The sequence below is a fragment of the Canis lupus genome, chromosome 28, assembly GCF_003254725.2.
Source record: "Canis lupus dingo isolate Sandy chromosome 28, ASM325472v2, whole genome shotgun sequence".
In the NCBI taxonomy this organism is placed as follows: Eukaryota; Metazoa; Chordata; class Mammalia; order Carnivora; family Canidae; genus Canis; species Canis lupus.
In genome coordinates, this window is record NC_064270.1 from 3758252 (window position 1) to 3772961 (window position 14710).

The 14710-nt window shown below is 47.7% G+C and overlaps 2 protein-coding genes across 8 annotated transcripts in view; one reads left to right on the forward strand and one right to left on the reverse strand.

Moving 5' to 3' along the window:
• RASGEF1A (RasGEF domain family member 1A) overlaps nucleotides 1-14710 on the forward strand; it is a 216782-nt gene that overhangs the window by 31950 nt on the left and 170122 nt on the right. For 4 of the 6 annotated variants that reach the window (XM_049103348.1, XM_049103350.1, XM_049103351.1 and 1 more), the window contains exons 1-2: nucleotides 9680-9825; nucleotides 13021-13080. The gene's annotated coding sequence lies outside the window, so the exon portion shown is untranslated. Of the gene's footprint in view, nucleotides 1-9549; nucleotides 9826-13020; nucleotides 13081-14710 lie in introns of those variants that run through there. The other 2 variants (XM_049103349.1, XM_049103346.1) reach the window with 2 other exon arrangements.
• FXYD4 (FXYD domain containing ion transport regulator 4) lies at nucleotides 82-9230 on the reverse strand. Of its 2 annotated transcripts, XM_035708034.2 has the most exons (9): nucleotides 8583-9230; nucleotides 8393-8454; nucleotides 2645-2704; nucleotides 1848-1880; nucleotides 1657-1680; nucleotides 942-1016; nucleotides 807-843; nucleotides 450-487; nucleotides 82-255 (listed from the first exon to the last, which is right to left on the reverse strand). In XM_035708034.2, the coding sequence occupies exons 1-9, from the start codon at nucleotides 8627-8629 to the stop codon at nucleotides 236-238; spliced, it is 396 nt and encodes a 131-aa protein (XP_035563927.1). In that variant the 5' UTR covers nucleotides 8630-9230; the 3' UTR covers nucleotides 82-235. The 2 variants fall into 2 exon arrangements, with proteins under 2 accessions (XP_035563927.1, XP_035563928.1); XM_035708035.2 differs by lacking the exon at nucleotides 942-1016.

Here is a 14710-nt window from a genome sequence, read left to right on the forward strand (position 1 = left end):
GGGCATTCCTGAGCAAGATGTCAGAGTCCCTGCCCAGCCCTGCCCAGACCCACAGAAAGTCACAAGACCACTGGAGGGGGGAGATGAGACAGTTTAATAGAGTAATAGAGAAATAAGCTTTGGACAGCCTCCTGATCAGAAGGGAGCCTTTCTTGGAGTGAAAGGCCATTATGGAGGCTAAGGCCGCCAAGTAGGGAGGGAACAGCAAGGGAGATGGTACCAGGAGTGCCTGTGCTCAGCAGGTACTGGCAGAGCCTGAGGAGAGAATGGAGAGGTCCTCACAGACATGGTTACTACAAAGACAACCAACCCCCTCAGCCTCCCGAAACCCCAAGGCTGGGCTGGCTCAGGACAGCCTTATGCATGGTATTTAGTAAGGCTTGAATACTACGGCCATCCTGCCTGAGTGCCTGGAAGTCTCTTAAAGAGGCCAAAGAAGCCCGTCTCACCTGGAGTGATGAGTGGAGTGGCTTTCTCAGGTAAGGGGCTGAGAAAGGAACACATCAAATTAGCATCCCCAGCCCTTCTGTCCTTATCCCCCAAGATGACGCCTGGTGTTCCCTCCCAGGGGGCACACGTACTTGCTATTCTTCCATTGTCACCTTAAACAATACTAAGGGTTCTAGCTTTCCCTGATGTGGGGCACTTCAGGGTTGATTATCTGTGAATAACAAATCCCACTGCAAGCCCAGGGAGTAGCCAAGAGGCTGTCCTCTTTAGCTAAATTGCCGGACTTTACCCCACATAGGTGTGCTCAGCTCCAGGGGCATACAATTTCCGGGCTCCCCACCCTTACCCCATCTCACCTGTGCTTCTGATTGTATTTGCATTTGCATTTTCCACCTGTGAGAGGATGAGATTGTCAGTGTGGAGAACCTGGGGAGCTTGGGCCATCACACCCCTCCCCTTGTGCCCACCACCCTACCAGCCCCACCACTCACTCAGGGCTATCAAGATTCCAGCGATGCACAGGAGCCCTCCAAAAATCATCCCGCCCAGCTGCAGGCTTTCCCAGTCTGGGGGAGCAGAGAGTGAGCTGGCACCAGCCTGGCTCCAACCCCCTCATTCATTCAAAAGATATTAGTGATCATCTGCTTGTGAAGATGTGCTTACATTTCAGGCAACAAAAAAGGCCAGTAAACAGAAACGCCGTATACTAAATGCTGTGAACAGCACTATGAAGAAAAAATAAGCAGGAAAGCACAGAATAAAGAAGGGAGTTGAAAGGCTTTTTGATCAAGGCAGGCTTTTCTGAAAGGTGGCATTTGCAAGGAGGCTAGGGGAAGAGGAAGGGTGTGCAGGGTCTGTGGAGGATGGTGGCAGGCAGAAGAGGAAAGCTGCTGGGGCTGCAGGGCGACAAGTAGCTGGTGCTGGGCTCTGGCAAGTTAGAGAACTGAAGGAATGTTAGGGGAGATAATATCCTGGGGGCCCAACAGTCTCCAGCTCCTTCCCCAGAAATTTTCCTAAATGTCTCATGGGTACCTTCCCTCCTTTTGGAATGAAGCTCTCCCAAAGACCATGTTGCATGTTGGCCTCTCTCTCTTGTCATAGACCATGCTGACTCTGTAATCCCCAGTCCCAGCCCTCACCAAGCTCTAGCCAAGAGGTCCAGGAAAGACAAAGGTAGGAGTGGGGGATTGGGGTATCAGCTCTTACCATAGTAGAAGGGACTGTCTTTATCTGCAGGAAAAGGGGAGGAAAATAAAAAAAGAATAAGGACCAGAACCAGGAGGCAGGATTTTTTTTTTTTTTTTTTTTTTTTTTTTTTTTTTTTTTTTTTTAGGATGTGGGGTCTTAAAGGGAAAATGTGGGGTAGCAGGAGCAGGGCAGTTTGGAGTCCTACTCACCAACCAAGTCATTGGCTTCCAAGGCAGGCAGGCCTGGGTGGGAGAAGCAGAGGGAAATGGGTATTCATTCAGGACACTGGTCTCAAAATGAATTAGCAGGCATGTCCTCAGCCCAGAGCAGGCTCCTGGGTGGGGGACGGGGGACCCTCACACCTTCCCCAGCTCTAAATAGCCCTGGAATTTTGCCTCTCACCATAGCCTTTGTGCCCCCCTGCCAACCCCCAATCAATCTTCCCACCATTTCTCGGGCTTCCAGCTATTCTTCCTTGCATTGAAATGGGATGGTATATTGGTATCTTTTTACCCTTCTCTGAGAAGCCTCCTACACAGACCCTGGCTAATGCCCTATCAGGGAATAGGGAATGCTTCTCTCTTTACGCCAACAGATGGTTACTGTTTTCCAAAGTTCAATTATTCAGGACAACTTTTGCAATACCCACTTCCTCCCTGCACTATTATTTCCTTAGTGTCACTCTTTAAATTGACAGTTTATTTTATTTTTAAAGATTTATTTATTTATTCATTCAGAGAGAGCGAAGAGAGGCAGAGACACAGGCAGAGGAAGAAGCAGGCTCCATGCAGGAAGCCCGATGTGGGACTCGATCCTGGGTCTCCAGGATCACACCCCAGGCTGCAGGCGGCGCTAAACCGCTGTGCCACGGGGGCTGCCCTAAATTGACAGTTTAGATGAAAATCCATTTGTTCAACATCAGACCCCCTTTGGGAAATGCTGCCCTCGTTTTCACTGCCTTGGTTGAGAGGGTAAGTGGCAGGAGGTTCATTCTGGGAGGACTCACCTGCCAGTGTGAGGAGCAGGCCCTGCGTCATTCTCTTCATGGTAAGGCTGCAGAGGGGGGCTGCAAGGGAGGAGGGCGGGTTGGGATCAGACAACTGGGATCTGCCCTAGGTTCTGGGGCAAAGAGCCAGGGCACAGATCCTGAGGGTGCACTTGGTTTATGAGGTGGTCTTGGGAAAGTTACTAATTTCTGTTTCCTTATCTAGAGATGGTAATAGTAAACGCCTAGTGGAGTTACATGGATTGAGTTAATACTAGTTAAGTACTTAGAACCTTGCTTGCACATAGTAAGTGATTTGTTAAAGTCTTTGTTCAAGTTTTTAATCAGATGTCTGACCCTAGGGCAGAGGAGCAGGGCTACTCTTCTAACTCAGCCTTTGGTTCCTAACCCCCAGTCAAAAGGCTAAGGTACCCTGAGCTATTGTTCCCAAAGGTCTGGGCCCCGGGCAGTATCAGGATGAATTCCAAGATAGTCTCTGCAAAGGGCCAGGGTATCCAGGGCTGTGCAGCAGAGTAACCAGCAGCTGAGCAGGGGAAAGGTGGTAGCGGGAGCATGTGAGAGCCTCCCATCCCAGCCCCAGCCAGGGATCCTACTTTGGGCAGCCCCAAATTCCATAGCAAGAAACTGCCTGGTGGGTGGAAGGAACATTGCTTCTTTCTTTTTCCTTGGGGTGGGAACTATCCCACGAGTTTCTAGTGGCTGCTTCCTTGAGATAAGACCCCTTCCAGCTCTCTGCATGTTGTTCGCTACAGGCAAATTTAGGGATTATCAGCTGTTGCAAACTAAAGCCCCTATTATCTACTGGGCCCAAGGGGCTGGAACTCTAATCCCCTCAAAACCACCTAACAGCTGTGTGACTCAGTGGGTTACTTAACCTCTCGGTGCTTCAGTGTCCTGTAAAACAAGGAAAATTAATAGCAACTGCATAAGGTTATGATTGAATTAAATGAATTACTATATGTGAAGCCTAAGTATAATGCCAGGCACATACTAAGTAATGAAATGTGTTACAATAAATAAATACATAGCCCTCTATTTGCTAAATGGGATGCTGATTCATGAATGACTTAATAAGGCAAATTTGATAGGTAGTTGTATACATACATGGGTCCTTTTGCCCTAGATGGGAGGGACTAGTAATATGCAGCTTCTGAATGTGAGAGTTTATCGGCTTTTAGCAGTCTCCGAAGCAGGCCTCCTTTAGACTCATCCCCTCTCACCACCCTAGGATTCCTGAGTCATGGGGGTTGCAACTCCACTTTATATATTCTTTAGCCAAAGACTGGTTCCTGTTTCCTCCCGCCCCTAACCCACTGTCTATATGATAGTGGTCACAGAGCAAGTGGCCTCCAACCATCAAACACCTCAAACATGCATCCTGTTACTGAGAATACCTGGGCACCCACCACCTCTTCCTCAGACTGGTACCCCCTCCACCCTCACTCTTCTTCTGTCACCCTTCTGCTTAGCAGCCCTGAAGTCCTAGAAGACACTCACCTGAGAGCAGAGCGAAGATCTGGAAAGGCTGCTGGGGCTGGATTCAACTCAGGTGGGTTCCAGCTCTTTAAACCCAGCAGCTCCGCCCAGGGCAACAATACGGGCAGACAGGAGGGAACTGGTCAGATTCCTTAAGATTCCTGTAGCTCCTTCTCTCCCCGCCTCCTCCCCCACACTGTGCTCTTGAGACAGCTTGCCCTACCACACCCAGTGCTGAGCTCCTGGAGGCCCCAGGGCCATCAGAGGTGGTGGGAGAGGTGGTGGGAGAGGGCCGGGCTGGGCCTCAGACATTTCTCTAGAGAAGATGGACTTTCAGCTTCTTCAGCTCACCTAGATCCTAAAAGAGGGGTCCAGAGGGGTGCTGGAAGGGGACAGGATGTTTCTGGGTTATTGTGCCAGCAGTGGGGGTTCCAGGACTTCTGTGTGAGGTATCCTGGGGACAGCTGAGTTGATTAGGAGTCAGGGACTGGTGCTGAGGCTCCATTTGCTCAGTGGTCCCATTGTTTTTCCTTGGACTGGGTGTTTATTGAGGGGGAGGGCTGGGGCTGATGGCACCCTTCAGGGCTGCCCACCCTCTGATGAGTCCCAGACACCCACTTAGCCTAGGGAAACTGATAGCTGGGATTAGAAACCACCCTGGCCCAGACCCTGGTTTCCTGCCTGCTCCACAGTGTCAGGGGAGGGGTAGTGCCAGGAGGACGACTGCAACTCCAGGCTAAATAGTGGGCTGCTTCCCTCTGTGGACCCCCATATCTGCCTTATGTGCTTCTGGCCAAACTCCCCTTTTTTTTTTTTTTTTTTTAATTTTTATTTATTTATGATAGTCACAGAGAGAGAGAGAGAGAGAGAGAGGCAGAGACACAGGCAGAGGGAGAAGCAGGCTCCATGCACTGGGAGCCTGACGTGGGATTCGATCCCGGGTCTCCAGGATCGCGCCCTGGGCCAAAGGCAGGCGCTAAACCACTGCGCCACCCAGGGATCCCCAAACTCCCCTTTCATCCCTCCCTCCACCACATGCTTTTAGCCTGTGCCCCTGGGTCTGGATGACCCCAGGCCTCTCCTTCTTCCCCAATTCCTGTGTTCACTGCTTTTGCCACTGGATGGTGATCAGCTGAAGGCAGGACTGTTGCCTCTCTTATTCCCAAAGGCCTCTCTTTATTCCTGGACACCAATAAATAGATTTTAATTGAATTGTTGAGTCAATGAAGACAGGAAGCCACCAGACGCTCCCAGTGCTGGGGATCAGGGAGGGAAAACAAAGCCCTGAAAGGCAGGGTGAGGAGAAAGGGTGAGTAGGAAGGGGGAGGATATTCCTAGTGTGAATATGTTCACCTTCTCATGAAAACCTTCCATGGTGCTCCCTGCCTTCAAGATTCAGTTTCTGGGATGCCTGGATGGTTCAGTGTTTGAGCGTCTGTCTCCCTTTGGCTCAGGGCGTGATCCTAGGGTCCTGGGATTGAGTCCCCACATAGGGCTCCCTGTGGGGAGCCTGCTTCTCCCTCTGCCTGTGTCTCTGCCTCTCTGTGTCTCTCATGAATAAATAAATAAAATTAAAAAAAAAAAAAAAGGATTCAGTTTCTGTGGAGTTCAAACCCAGGGGCTCTGGGGCCAGGAAGAGCTAGAGTTGAAGCACAGCCTGCCATTTGCTCACTGGGTAAGCTCAGGTAGCTCCTTCATCATCTGGAGCGTCCGTTCCTTCTCTAAAATGGAATAATGATAGGACTGACCTCTGAGGTTTCTGGTGTAGGTTCTGCAGGAGCATAGAGCTGCTCTGTGGTCAGCCCTCAATATGTATTTGTGGAATGAGTGCCTCCCAGACCTGGTGTGAGGAAAGTTTGTTAACCTTGAGATCCAGAAGAACCATTAATTGCATATACTTTGAAGTCAAATCCAGGCTCTGTTAGTTACTTGCTATGTGCACCCGAGCAACTAATTCAGCCTTTCTGCCTAATTATTCATCCATAAAGTAGGAACCATGACCGAGCCTTCTCTGAAGGTTTGTGGTGATTGTGACATCTGATTATGCTGCTCAGTTCCCTGTAACTGTAGCTGGGAATGGTCCTGATATACACACAAAGAAATCTGCAATATAAGAGAAAGGGGGTCATTGGTAGAGAGCCCCCCATGGAGAAAGCACATTCCAGAGAAGAGAAAGGAAGTATAAAGAGGACCTTAGGTCCATTTCTCCAGAAGGCCCTAGTGTCTTTGCTCTGCCCTGCAGCTTCTGCCCTCTTCAGGGATCCTCCACTCCTAGCCCTGGCACCATGAGATAGTATCATCTTTAATAGATAGGTAGAAAGAAGGGGCAACTGGGTGGCTCAGCTGGTTGGGCAGCTGCCTTCAACTCAGGTCATGATCCCAGGGCCCTGGGATTGAGCCCTGCATTGGGCTTCCAGCTCAGCGGGGAGTCTTCTTCTCCCTCTCCCTCTGCCCCTCACTCCACTTGCGCTCTCTCTCAAATAAATATATATAATTTTTTTAAAATAAAGATTTTATTTATTTGAGAGAAAGAGTGAATGAGAGATTGAGCGTGAGCAGGGGGAGAGGGAGAAGCAGACTCCCTGCTGAGCAGGGAGCACAATGGGGGGCTTGATCCCAGGACCCCAGGATCATGACCTGAGCCAAAGGCAGACGCTTAACTGACTGAGCCACCGAGGTGCCCCATCAAATAAATAGATAAATAAACAAAATCTTAAAAAAAAAAAAAAGAAAAAAAGAAAGGTAGAAAGAAAACTTCACCTGAGTCTGGTGGTATTGACACTGGTCCAAGGTAGGGGGATAGGTTGAGCCAGAGGCAAAATCAGGGAGAGGGAGCCGAGCTACCTGTGTGTGACTTCTGCAAGCACAACGGTAAGTCACTACCTCATTTCTTCATTTTGCCAAAACTGGCTGTAGGTGTAGGCGCACCATGGCTGAATAGTGCATCTGCCCCTCTGGGGGGCCTCAAAGGCTGGCCATTCCCTCAGTGGCAGGCAGCAATGCCTTCTACACTGGAAGTGGTGCAAAGTCAGTTCCCAGGTTAATGAATTTATCTTCTTAGATATTAAAAGCAGTACTTATTGGGACACCTGGGTGGCTCAGAGGTTGAGCGTCTATCTTTGGCTCAGGACATGATCCAGGGGTCTGGGACTGAGTCCCACATTGGGCTCCTTGCGGGAGAGCCTGCTTCTCCCTCTGCCTATGTGTCTGTGTCTCTCTCACTCTCTCATGAGTAGATCAATAAAATCTTAAAAAATAAAACCAGGGATCCCTGGGTGGCGCAGCGGTTTAGCGCCTGCCTTTGGTCCAGGGCGCGATCCTGGAGACCCAGGATCGAATCCCACGTCAGGCTCCCGGTGCATGGAGCCTGCTTCTCCATCTGCCTGTGTCTCTGCCTCTCTCTCTCTCTCACTGTGTGCCTATCATAAATAAATAAATAAATAAAAATTAAAAAAAATAAAAATAAAACCAGTACTTATAAATAAATGGTCATGAAAGTGGGTGTTGAAACCTTTAGAAGTTTTGCATATTAAGAAGTGTTCACTAAATTGTCCGTTCATTCATTAGCAGTGTTCAGGATGAACAACCGCTCTCTCAAAGTATAATACCTGAGAGGCTGGCCTGGCAGTGAACTGTTTTCAGGAAATCACTTTCAAGTAGGGCTGGTCATAGCCCTGCTTCTTGGACATGCATTCCTCATCAGAATCTCTGGAGCCATCTATTTGGGTCTGATTTCTTATCTACCAAATGGAGAGCTGGGTAAGAGGCACTGAGGCTTACAGGGAAATCAAACCTTGGGGTGGTGGAAGGCTGGGAAGAGTGGGTGATGGAGAGCCAGACTTAGAAGGGTGGGTGCAGATGACAGCTGGGAGGTATTAAGAGTTGAGAGAGAGAAAACTGCAAGATCCAGTTCTAAAGTCCTTCTTCCCCTTCTGGAGTCAGTGTTGCAAGGTATACAAAGGACCTCGTGTAGAAGGAGGGAAGTCTGTTGCCCAGAGTGGCGGCCTGAAAATCAGCGCTGACGCTCAGGATCCTGCCTCTGCTCATGTCAATCACTGCCCCACCTCCTCACACTCTCAAACTGTGATCTTCCCTCTTCTGCAAGCACCAACTATTGCTCTGTGGAAAACAGAGATGCATCCTCAAAGCCATGAACTTCCCTGAGGAAAGGCAATAAAACAGGAATTATTTCTAAGATCGACCAGAAATAAAAGAGAAGTGACTAGCATCTTGCCTGGCACGTAGTGGGAGCATTTTTTTTTTTTTTCTCACCTTCCAAGATGGACTGAATATCAGTATCAGCAGAAGGCTGGGATTGTCTGTTTTGAGGGGGTCTGGTAGAGGGGGGAGAAGACCCCAATCGTGAGGGGAGAGGTTATCTCTCTCCTCTGAGGCTTTTCCCAGTTGTCTCCGATGTTTGATCCCTATGAGAAATACATACTGAGATCCCACCCGGACCCACCTCCTGGGCCGCCTCTCCCAGGGGTCTCGCTGCTCTTCTTTCTGCATTTTTGTCAGGTCCCCCCATGTGTGTTGAGGGCTAGTCTGGGCCCCCAGATCTGGGGCTCACTCCCTTTGAGGATGGGGGTTGGGGGACGAAGGTCGGACAGGAAGAGATGCAGCCTGCGCGAGGCGGTTAGCGGCTGTCAGACAGGGTGCGAGGGCGGCCCTCTGAGGGCTCTTCTAGGCCTTGGCCGACTCTCGCGCCTCAGGAAGGCTGCGGATCCCAAGGGCCATCCGGAAGACGGGATACGGGCACGAAGCGGGGGCGGGGTCCCCCGAAGGGGGTGGGATATAGGGATCTCCGCGGCAGCCTCCCCTCAGCACGGCAGAGCAGGAGCCGGGCTCTCAGCGGCTGACGCTGGGCTATCTTTGGCGGACTCCGACCTCCAGAAGCTGCTCCCCGACCTCTCCGAGGCCCGGTGCAGGAGGCCCTCCATTACCGCCCTCCCCCTTCGCGCAAAGGACCGAACGGCAGCCAATTGAAATAGAATCGTGTGGCTTCCAGCCAGTCAGCACTGAGATGGCCGCCGAGGCGGGGCCGCGGGTGAAGCCGCCCGGGAGGCGACGGCCCAGGTGGCGGGGGCGGGGCTCTTCCGTCCTCCGTCCCCGCGTGGATTGGCTGCGCCGCTGCACCCGCGCGCTCGTCCCGCCGCCGTCCTCTTAGGCGCGCGCAGCCGCTCGGCCGTCTCGTCGCCGTGGAGGGGTCGCGACGCGCGCGGGGTCTTGCCGGAGTCTTTGTCCGTCCGTTCGTCCGTTCGTGCCCCGCGATTGTCACGGTCTTCCGGAAGTCGTGGGACCCTAGAGGCCGTGAGGAATAGCTAAGGCTGAAGGGACAGCCCAGTTGCTGAGTCCGGAGCAGGCCAGGAAGGAGGAAGACGAGAGCAGGGCGGCCTGAGGGACGGGCGGGAGGCGGCGAGCTGCATGGAGTGAGGCCAGGAAGCCGGCAGGGGACCTTGGACTTGGGGAGGCTGCAGACCCGTGTAAAAGGAGAGGCGGAAACGGGCCACCGAACGGAGGCCGGGCGACGTCACTTCTCAGCGACTGTCATTCTGCTTCTGTTAGATTCAGTAATGCTTCCCCCCACCCACAAGCCCCTTAGCATCCTTGTCCAACCACTCTAGGTGTCTCGTCCACCAGATTTCTCAAGCCCTCCATCTTGTAATCAGGATCTCGTGGACGCACCTCCTCTTCACTTCCTAGGGGTACTTGACACTCAACAAGTTACCAATAACTAAACTAAGCTAACTACCTTCCCAAGTGCCTGGCTGGCTAAGTCGGTAGAACATAGGACTCTTGATATTGGAGTTGTGAGTTCGAGCTCCACTTTGGGTGAAGAGCCTACGCAGTTAAGTGTCTGCCTTCGGGTCAGGTCATGACCCCGGAGTCCTGGGATCGGAGCCCCCTGGAGCCCCTTGTCGGACTCCCTGCTCAGCCGGGAACCTGCTTCTCTCTCTCCTGCCCCACCTTCCTGCTGTCTCTCAAATAAAATCTTAAAAAAAAAAACAAAAAAAAAAAACAAACTTGGGAGGCCTGGGTGGCTCAGTGGTTGGGCATCTGCCTTAGGCTCAGAGCATGATCCTGGAGTCCCAGGATGGAGTCCCACATCGGGTTCCCTGCATGGAGCCTGCTTATGTCTCTGCCTTTCCCTCGCTCTCATGAATAAATAAATAAAATCCTTAAAAAAAAAATCTTCCCATTGTCACAACATATAATTTCTATACCTACTGTTCAGCTTGAACTCACAACCCTGAAATCAAGAGTTTTATTTTTTGGCATTCTCTACCAACTGAGCCAGCTAGACACCCCAATTTCTTTCTTTCTTTCTTTCTTTCTTTCTTTCTTTCTTATTTATTTATTTATTTATTTATTTATTTATTTATTTATTTATTTATTTATTTTTATATATTTTAAAGATTTTATTTATTCATAAGAGACACACAGAGAGAGGCAGAGGCATAAGCATAGGGAGTAGCAGACTCCCCACAGGGAGCCTCATGTGAGACTTGATCCCAGGACCCTGAAATCACGACCCGAGCTGAAGGCAGATGCTCAACTGCTGAGCCACCTAGGTGTCCCTATTTATTCTAAAAGTAAACTCCAAGCCCAATGTGGCACTTGAACTGTCAATCTCAAGATCAAGAGTCAAATATTTTACAGGCTGAGCCAGCTGGGTACCCCTAGATATTTTGAATCAGTAAGTGTATTTTTTAGTTTTCACTAGGGTGCCAATTGTCAAATTTTTCACCCTAGTGAAATTTTCACCCTAGTGCCAATCACTATATATGTACTACATGTGCCATGCTTTTTAAAATAAGTTATAGTGGTTCCTGGCTGGCTCAGTTGTTAGAGCATGAGACTCTTTTTAAATTTTTTTTAAAGAAGATTTTATTTTATTCATGAGAGACACAGAGAGAAGGCAGGGACATAGGCAGAGGGAGAAGTGGGCTCCTCGCACGGAGACCAATGTGGGACTTGATCCCAGAATTATGGGATCACACCCTGAGCCAAAGGCAGACGCTCAACTGCTGAGCCACCCAGGCATCCCAGAGCATGAAAATCTTGATAGTAGAGTTTACTTACTAAAAAAAAAAAAGAAACAAAAAGAAATGATAAAATAAGTTACAATTTGATTTTACAACTTTTCAAAGTATTTTCATTCTAATATAATTAACCTGTTATCTATTTAATAATTCAACACACATTTTGAATCTCACCCCAGTTCCAGGAACTGGGGATTCTGAACCAGGCAATGCAAAGCTCCAGTCATGGTGAGGACAATGAGTTGGAAAAAGAAATAGATGGTACAATATTTCAAGTATTGATTGATAGGTGCACTGAAGACACATAAAGCACTGAGACCTAGAGAATGATGGAGGAGAGAGATCGCTTTCTTAGACTGGGAGGTCAGAATTGGTCAGTGATAGAAATATAGTTTTAGGGGTGCCTGGGTGGCTCAGTGAGTTAAGCGTCTGCCTTAGGCTCAGTCATGATCCCAGGGTCCTGGGATCAAGTCCTGTGTTGGGGTCCCTGCTCCATGGAGAGCCTGCTTCTCCCTCTTTCTCTGCCTTCCTCTCCCCCTGCTTGTGCTTTCTCTCTCTCTCTCTCTGTAAAATAAAATCTTAAAAAAAAAAAAAAAAAGAAACATAGGTTCAAAATATTTGTATGCCACAAATTGCCCTTTGCTGTTCTTTTTTTTCTGGTTAAATTGAGCCAGTGAAGTCAAACATATACCCAGATTTTAGATTAGAGCATAATTTACAAAAAGGGTTTTTTAATCTAGAGCCAGTGGCTCTGATTCCAAGAAATGTCTATCAAGTCTGTTTATCTTGTTAAAACAAGACAACAGGCCCTTCAATGGAGTCACTCATGCTATGCCCCACATCACCAAACTTAGACTTAATCTAATTACAGTTTTGACCTTTTCCAAAATGGAATCTTAAACCAGTCAATCAGGAACTACCTGATCATCACTAAAGGGGTAATCTGGCTGATAGACCCCTGCCGTCTCCTAAAGGAAAGTGACCTTACCACAGCCAATCCACTTTTTGCTAGTATAACTTCTTTGTTCCCACTCCCTTTTGCCTATAAAGTCTTTCATTTTGTGCAGTGCCTCAGAGCTCCTTTCTATCTGCTAGATGGGATGTTGCCAGATTCATGAATCATTTAATAAAGCCAATAAATAAGATCTTTAAAAATGTGCTCTGCTATTTTTTTTAGACAATCTATATTTTTATGTAAGTTAGTTATAATAAGTGTCTTACAAGGAAAATTAGTTATTGTCAGTCATAGAATAAAAGAATGTTTTTACTGGCACTGTTGAAAATCAAAAGACTAAAAATGGTGGTTCAAGAGACCAAATGCACTATGATTGGAAAGATTCTGCATTGGAGCTGACTTTAGTTTTGTGATAGCACAGAATGTTGACTCTGAATGTCAGTAGTTTCCAGAAGCTTGTCTGTGAAGTTAAAGAATGCATTGAATTTGTGGCCGCTTGAAATCTGAATGCAAATACAATCAAAGCTGGACAAAGTCTTTGTTGTCTCCACTGCATTAGCTAATTTAAAAACCCTGCAACATTTTACTGTCATTTGTTATGCAGTTTTACTAGTGGACAAAGGGAGTTAGTGTTATATTCTACTCCAATCAGATTACAAAAGAGAATAACAAGTTCCTCCAAGCAATGTTTACCAAACTAAAAAGAACTATTGAGAAACTGAAGTTTAGTAAACAATGGGAAATAAATCATATTGTAAAAATTGAGTAGCAGTGTTAACTTTTTCTTGTAATGTAAAATTAAAATGCCTTGTAGGTTGGTGTATACTTACCTTAACTTCTTAAGAAACTGGTAAAATATTAATGTATTAACGTCTAATGATCAACATTGGGATTTTCCACAGCGAGAGCTGAAGCCATTCCCTCCACCACACGCCCTTGGAGAACCAGTTTTGCTGCTAGAGGTGGGTGGAGTTTGCTATAGTCTACTCTTTCCTCCATAGGACTGAGACCTTCTGGGCTTCTAGGTTTGAGCACAGTGGGGTACACAGATCTCAGTTCCATTTCAAAAGGGGTACACCTGTCTTAAAAAACAATATTACTTATGAAAATTGAAATTGTGTGAACCTGGTGCCCAGCGGTGATGCCCCAGGTATGTCACTCAGAGAATAAACACACCTGCCCCAGAAGACCCCCATGGGCAGATCCCGGAAGTGGAAGCTGAAGCCGCGCAATGCCAGTTCTCTCTAGGAAGAGAATGCAAAATTATGAGCATAATGTTTGTGTGATATATATTATTTTTCAATTAATCTATATACCCAAGGTGGGGCTCAAACCTACGACCCTGAGAGCGAGTGATACACTTGAAAGACTGAACCAAAAAAAAAAAAAAAAAGAAAGATTGAACCAGCCAGGCAGCCCTGAAGGTTTATATTTGTTTATTTTTTTATTTTTATTTTTTAAAATATTTTATTTATTTATTCATGAGAGACACAGAGTAAGAGAGGCAGAGACACAGGCAGAGAGAGAAGCAGGCTCCATGCAGGAAGCCCGACGTGGGACTCAGTCCCGGACTCCAGGATCACACCCTGGGCCAAAGGCAGGCACTAAACCACTGAGCCACCCAGGGATCCCTTATATTTGTTTATAATGACAAAGCAAAGCAATCACAAATTTTAAAAGCTGACAACAAAAATTTTAATATAACAAATTTTAAAATTAATTGCCTGTCAAAATATTAACTTTACTGGTAATATTAACTGCATAATCATAGCCACTACTTCATATGATAGTGATTTTCAATATTTTAAGTTAGAATATGTAAAATTAGAATAATTTCTATGAGAAAGAAGGGAAGATAACTGAGCCTTCTATAGAGTGATTAACCTACACTCTTCTTTCAAAGATTTTTATTTATTATTTGAGAGAGAGAGAGAGAGAGAGAGTGCACGAGCAGGGGAGGGGTAGAAGGAGAGAGAGAGGGAGAAGCAAACTCCCTGGTTAGCCGGACAGGGGGCTAGATCCCAGGACCCTAAGATCATGACTTCAGATGAAGGCAGACCCTTAACAGACTGAGCCATCGAGGTGCCCCTAGAGTGATTAAACTACTTTTCTAAAAACATTTTTACTGATAATTTAGAAAATTTGCTTTCAGCTTCACAATTTATCATTGCTAATGTCTTTTTTTTTTTTTTTTTTTTTTTTTTTTATTTATTTATGATAGTCACAGAGAGAGAGAGAGAGAGGCAGAGACACAGGCAGAGGGAGAAGCAGGCTCCATGCACCGGGAGCCCGACGTGGGATTCGATCCTGGGTCTCCAGGATCGCGCCCTGGGCCAAAGGCAGGCGCCAAACCGCTGCGCCACCCAGGGATCCCTCATTGCTAATGTCTTATAAAAGTTTTGGGTGCTGTCAAATTTGGGAAAGCCTCTATGGAGTGTTTTTTATGTATGAGCAGCCAGATTGCAGGATGTTTCACGTTTTCCTGTGCATTGACCAGTCTTCACCATACACTTCTGCCACCAAACCTCCAGAGGCCTTGGAGGAGGCCCTGGGAGTATGTGTGGGAAGGGAGGGTGGGGCCAGGCCTAGAGC

Excerpts from the sequence above, each read along its gene's own strand:
- FXYD4 (XM_035708034.2), bottom strand. The coding sequence starts at position 8,629 with ATGCAGAAAGAAGAGCAGCGAGACCCCTGGGAGAGGCGGCCCAGGAG. Across the intron at positions 2,705-8,392 it reads TATTCAGTCCATCTTGGAAG|CCCCCCTCTGCAGCCTTACC; the intron begins GTGAGAAAAAAA and ends CCTCCCTTGCAG. Across the intron at positions 844-941 it reads TGGAATCTTGATAGCCCTGA|GTGGAAAATGCAAATGCAAA; the intron begins GTGAGTGGTGGG and ends ATCCTCTCACAG.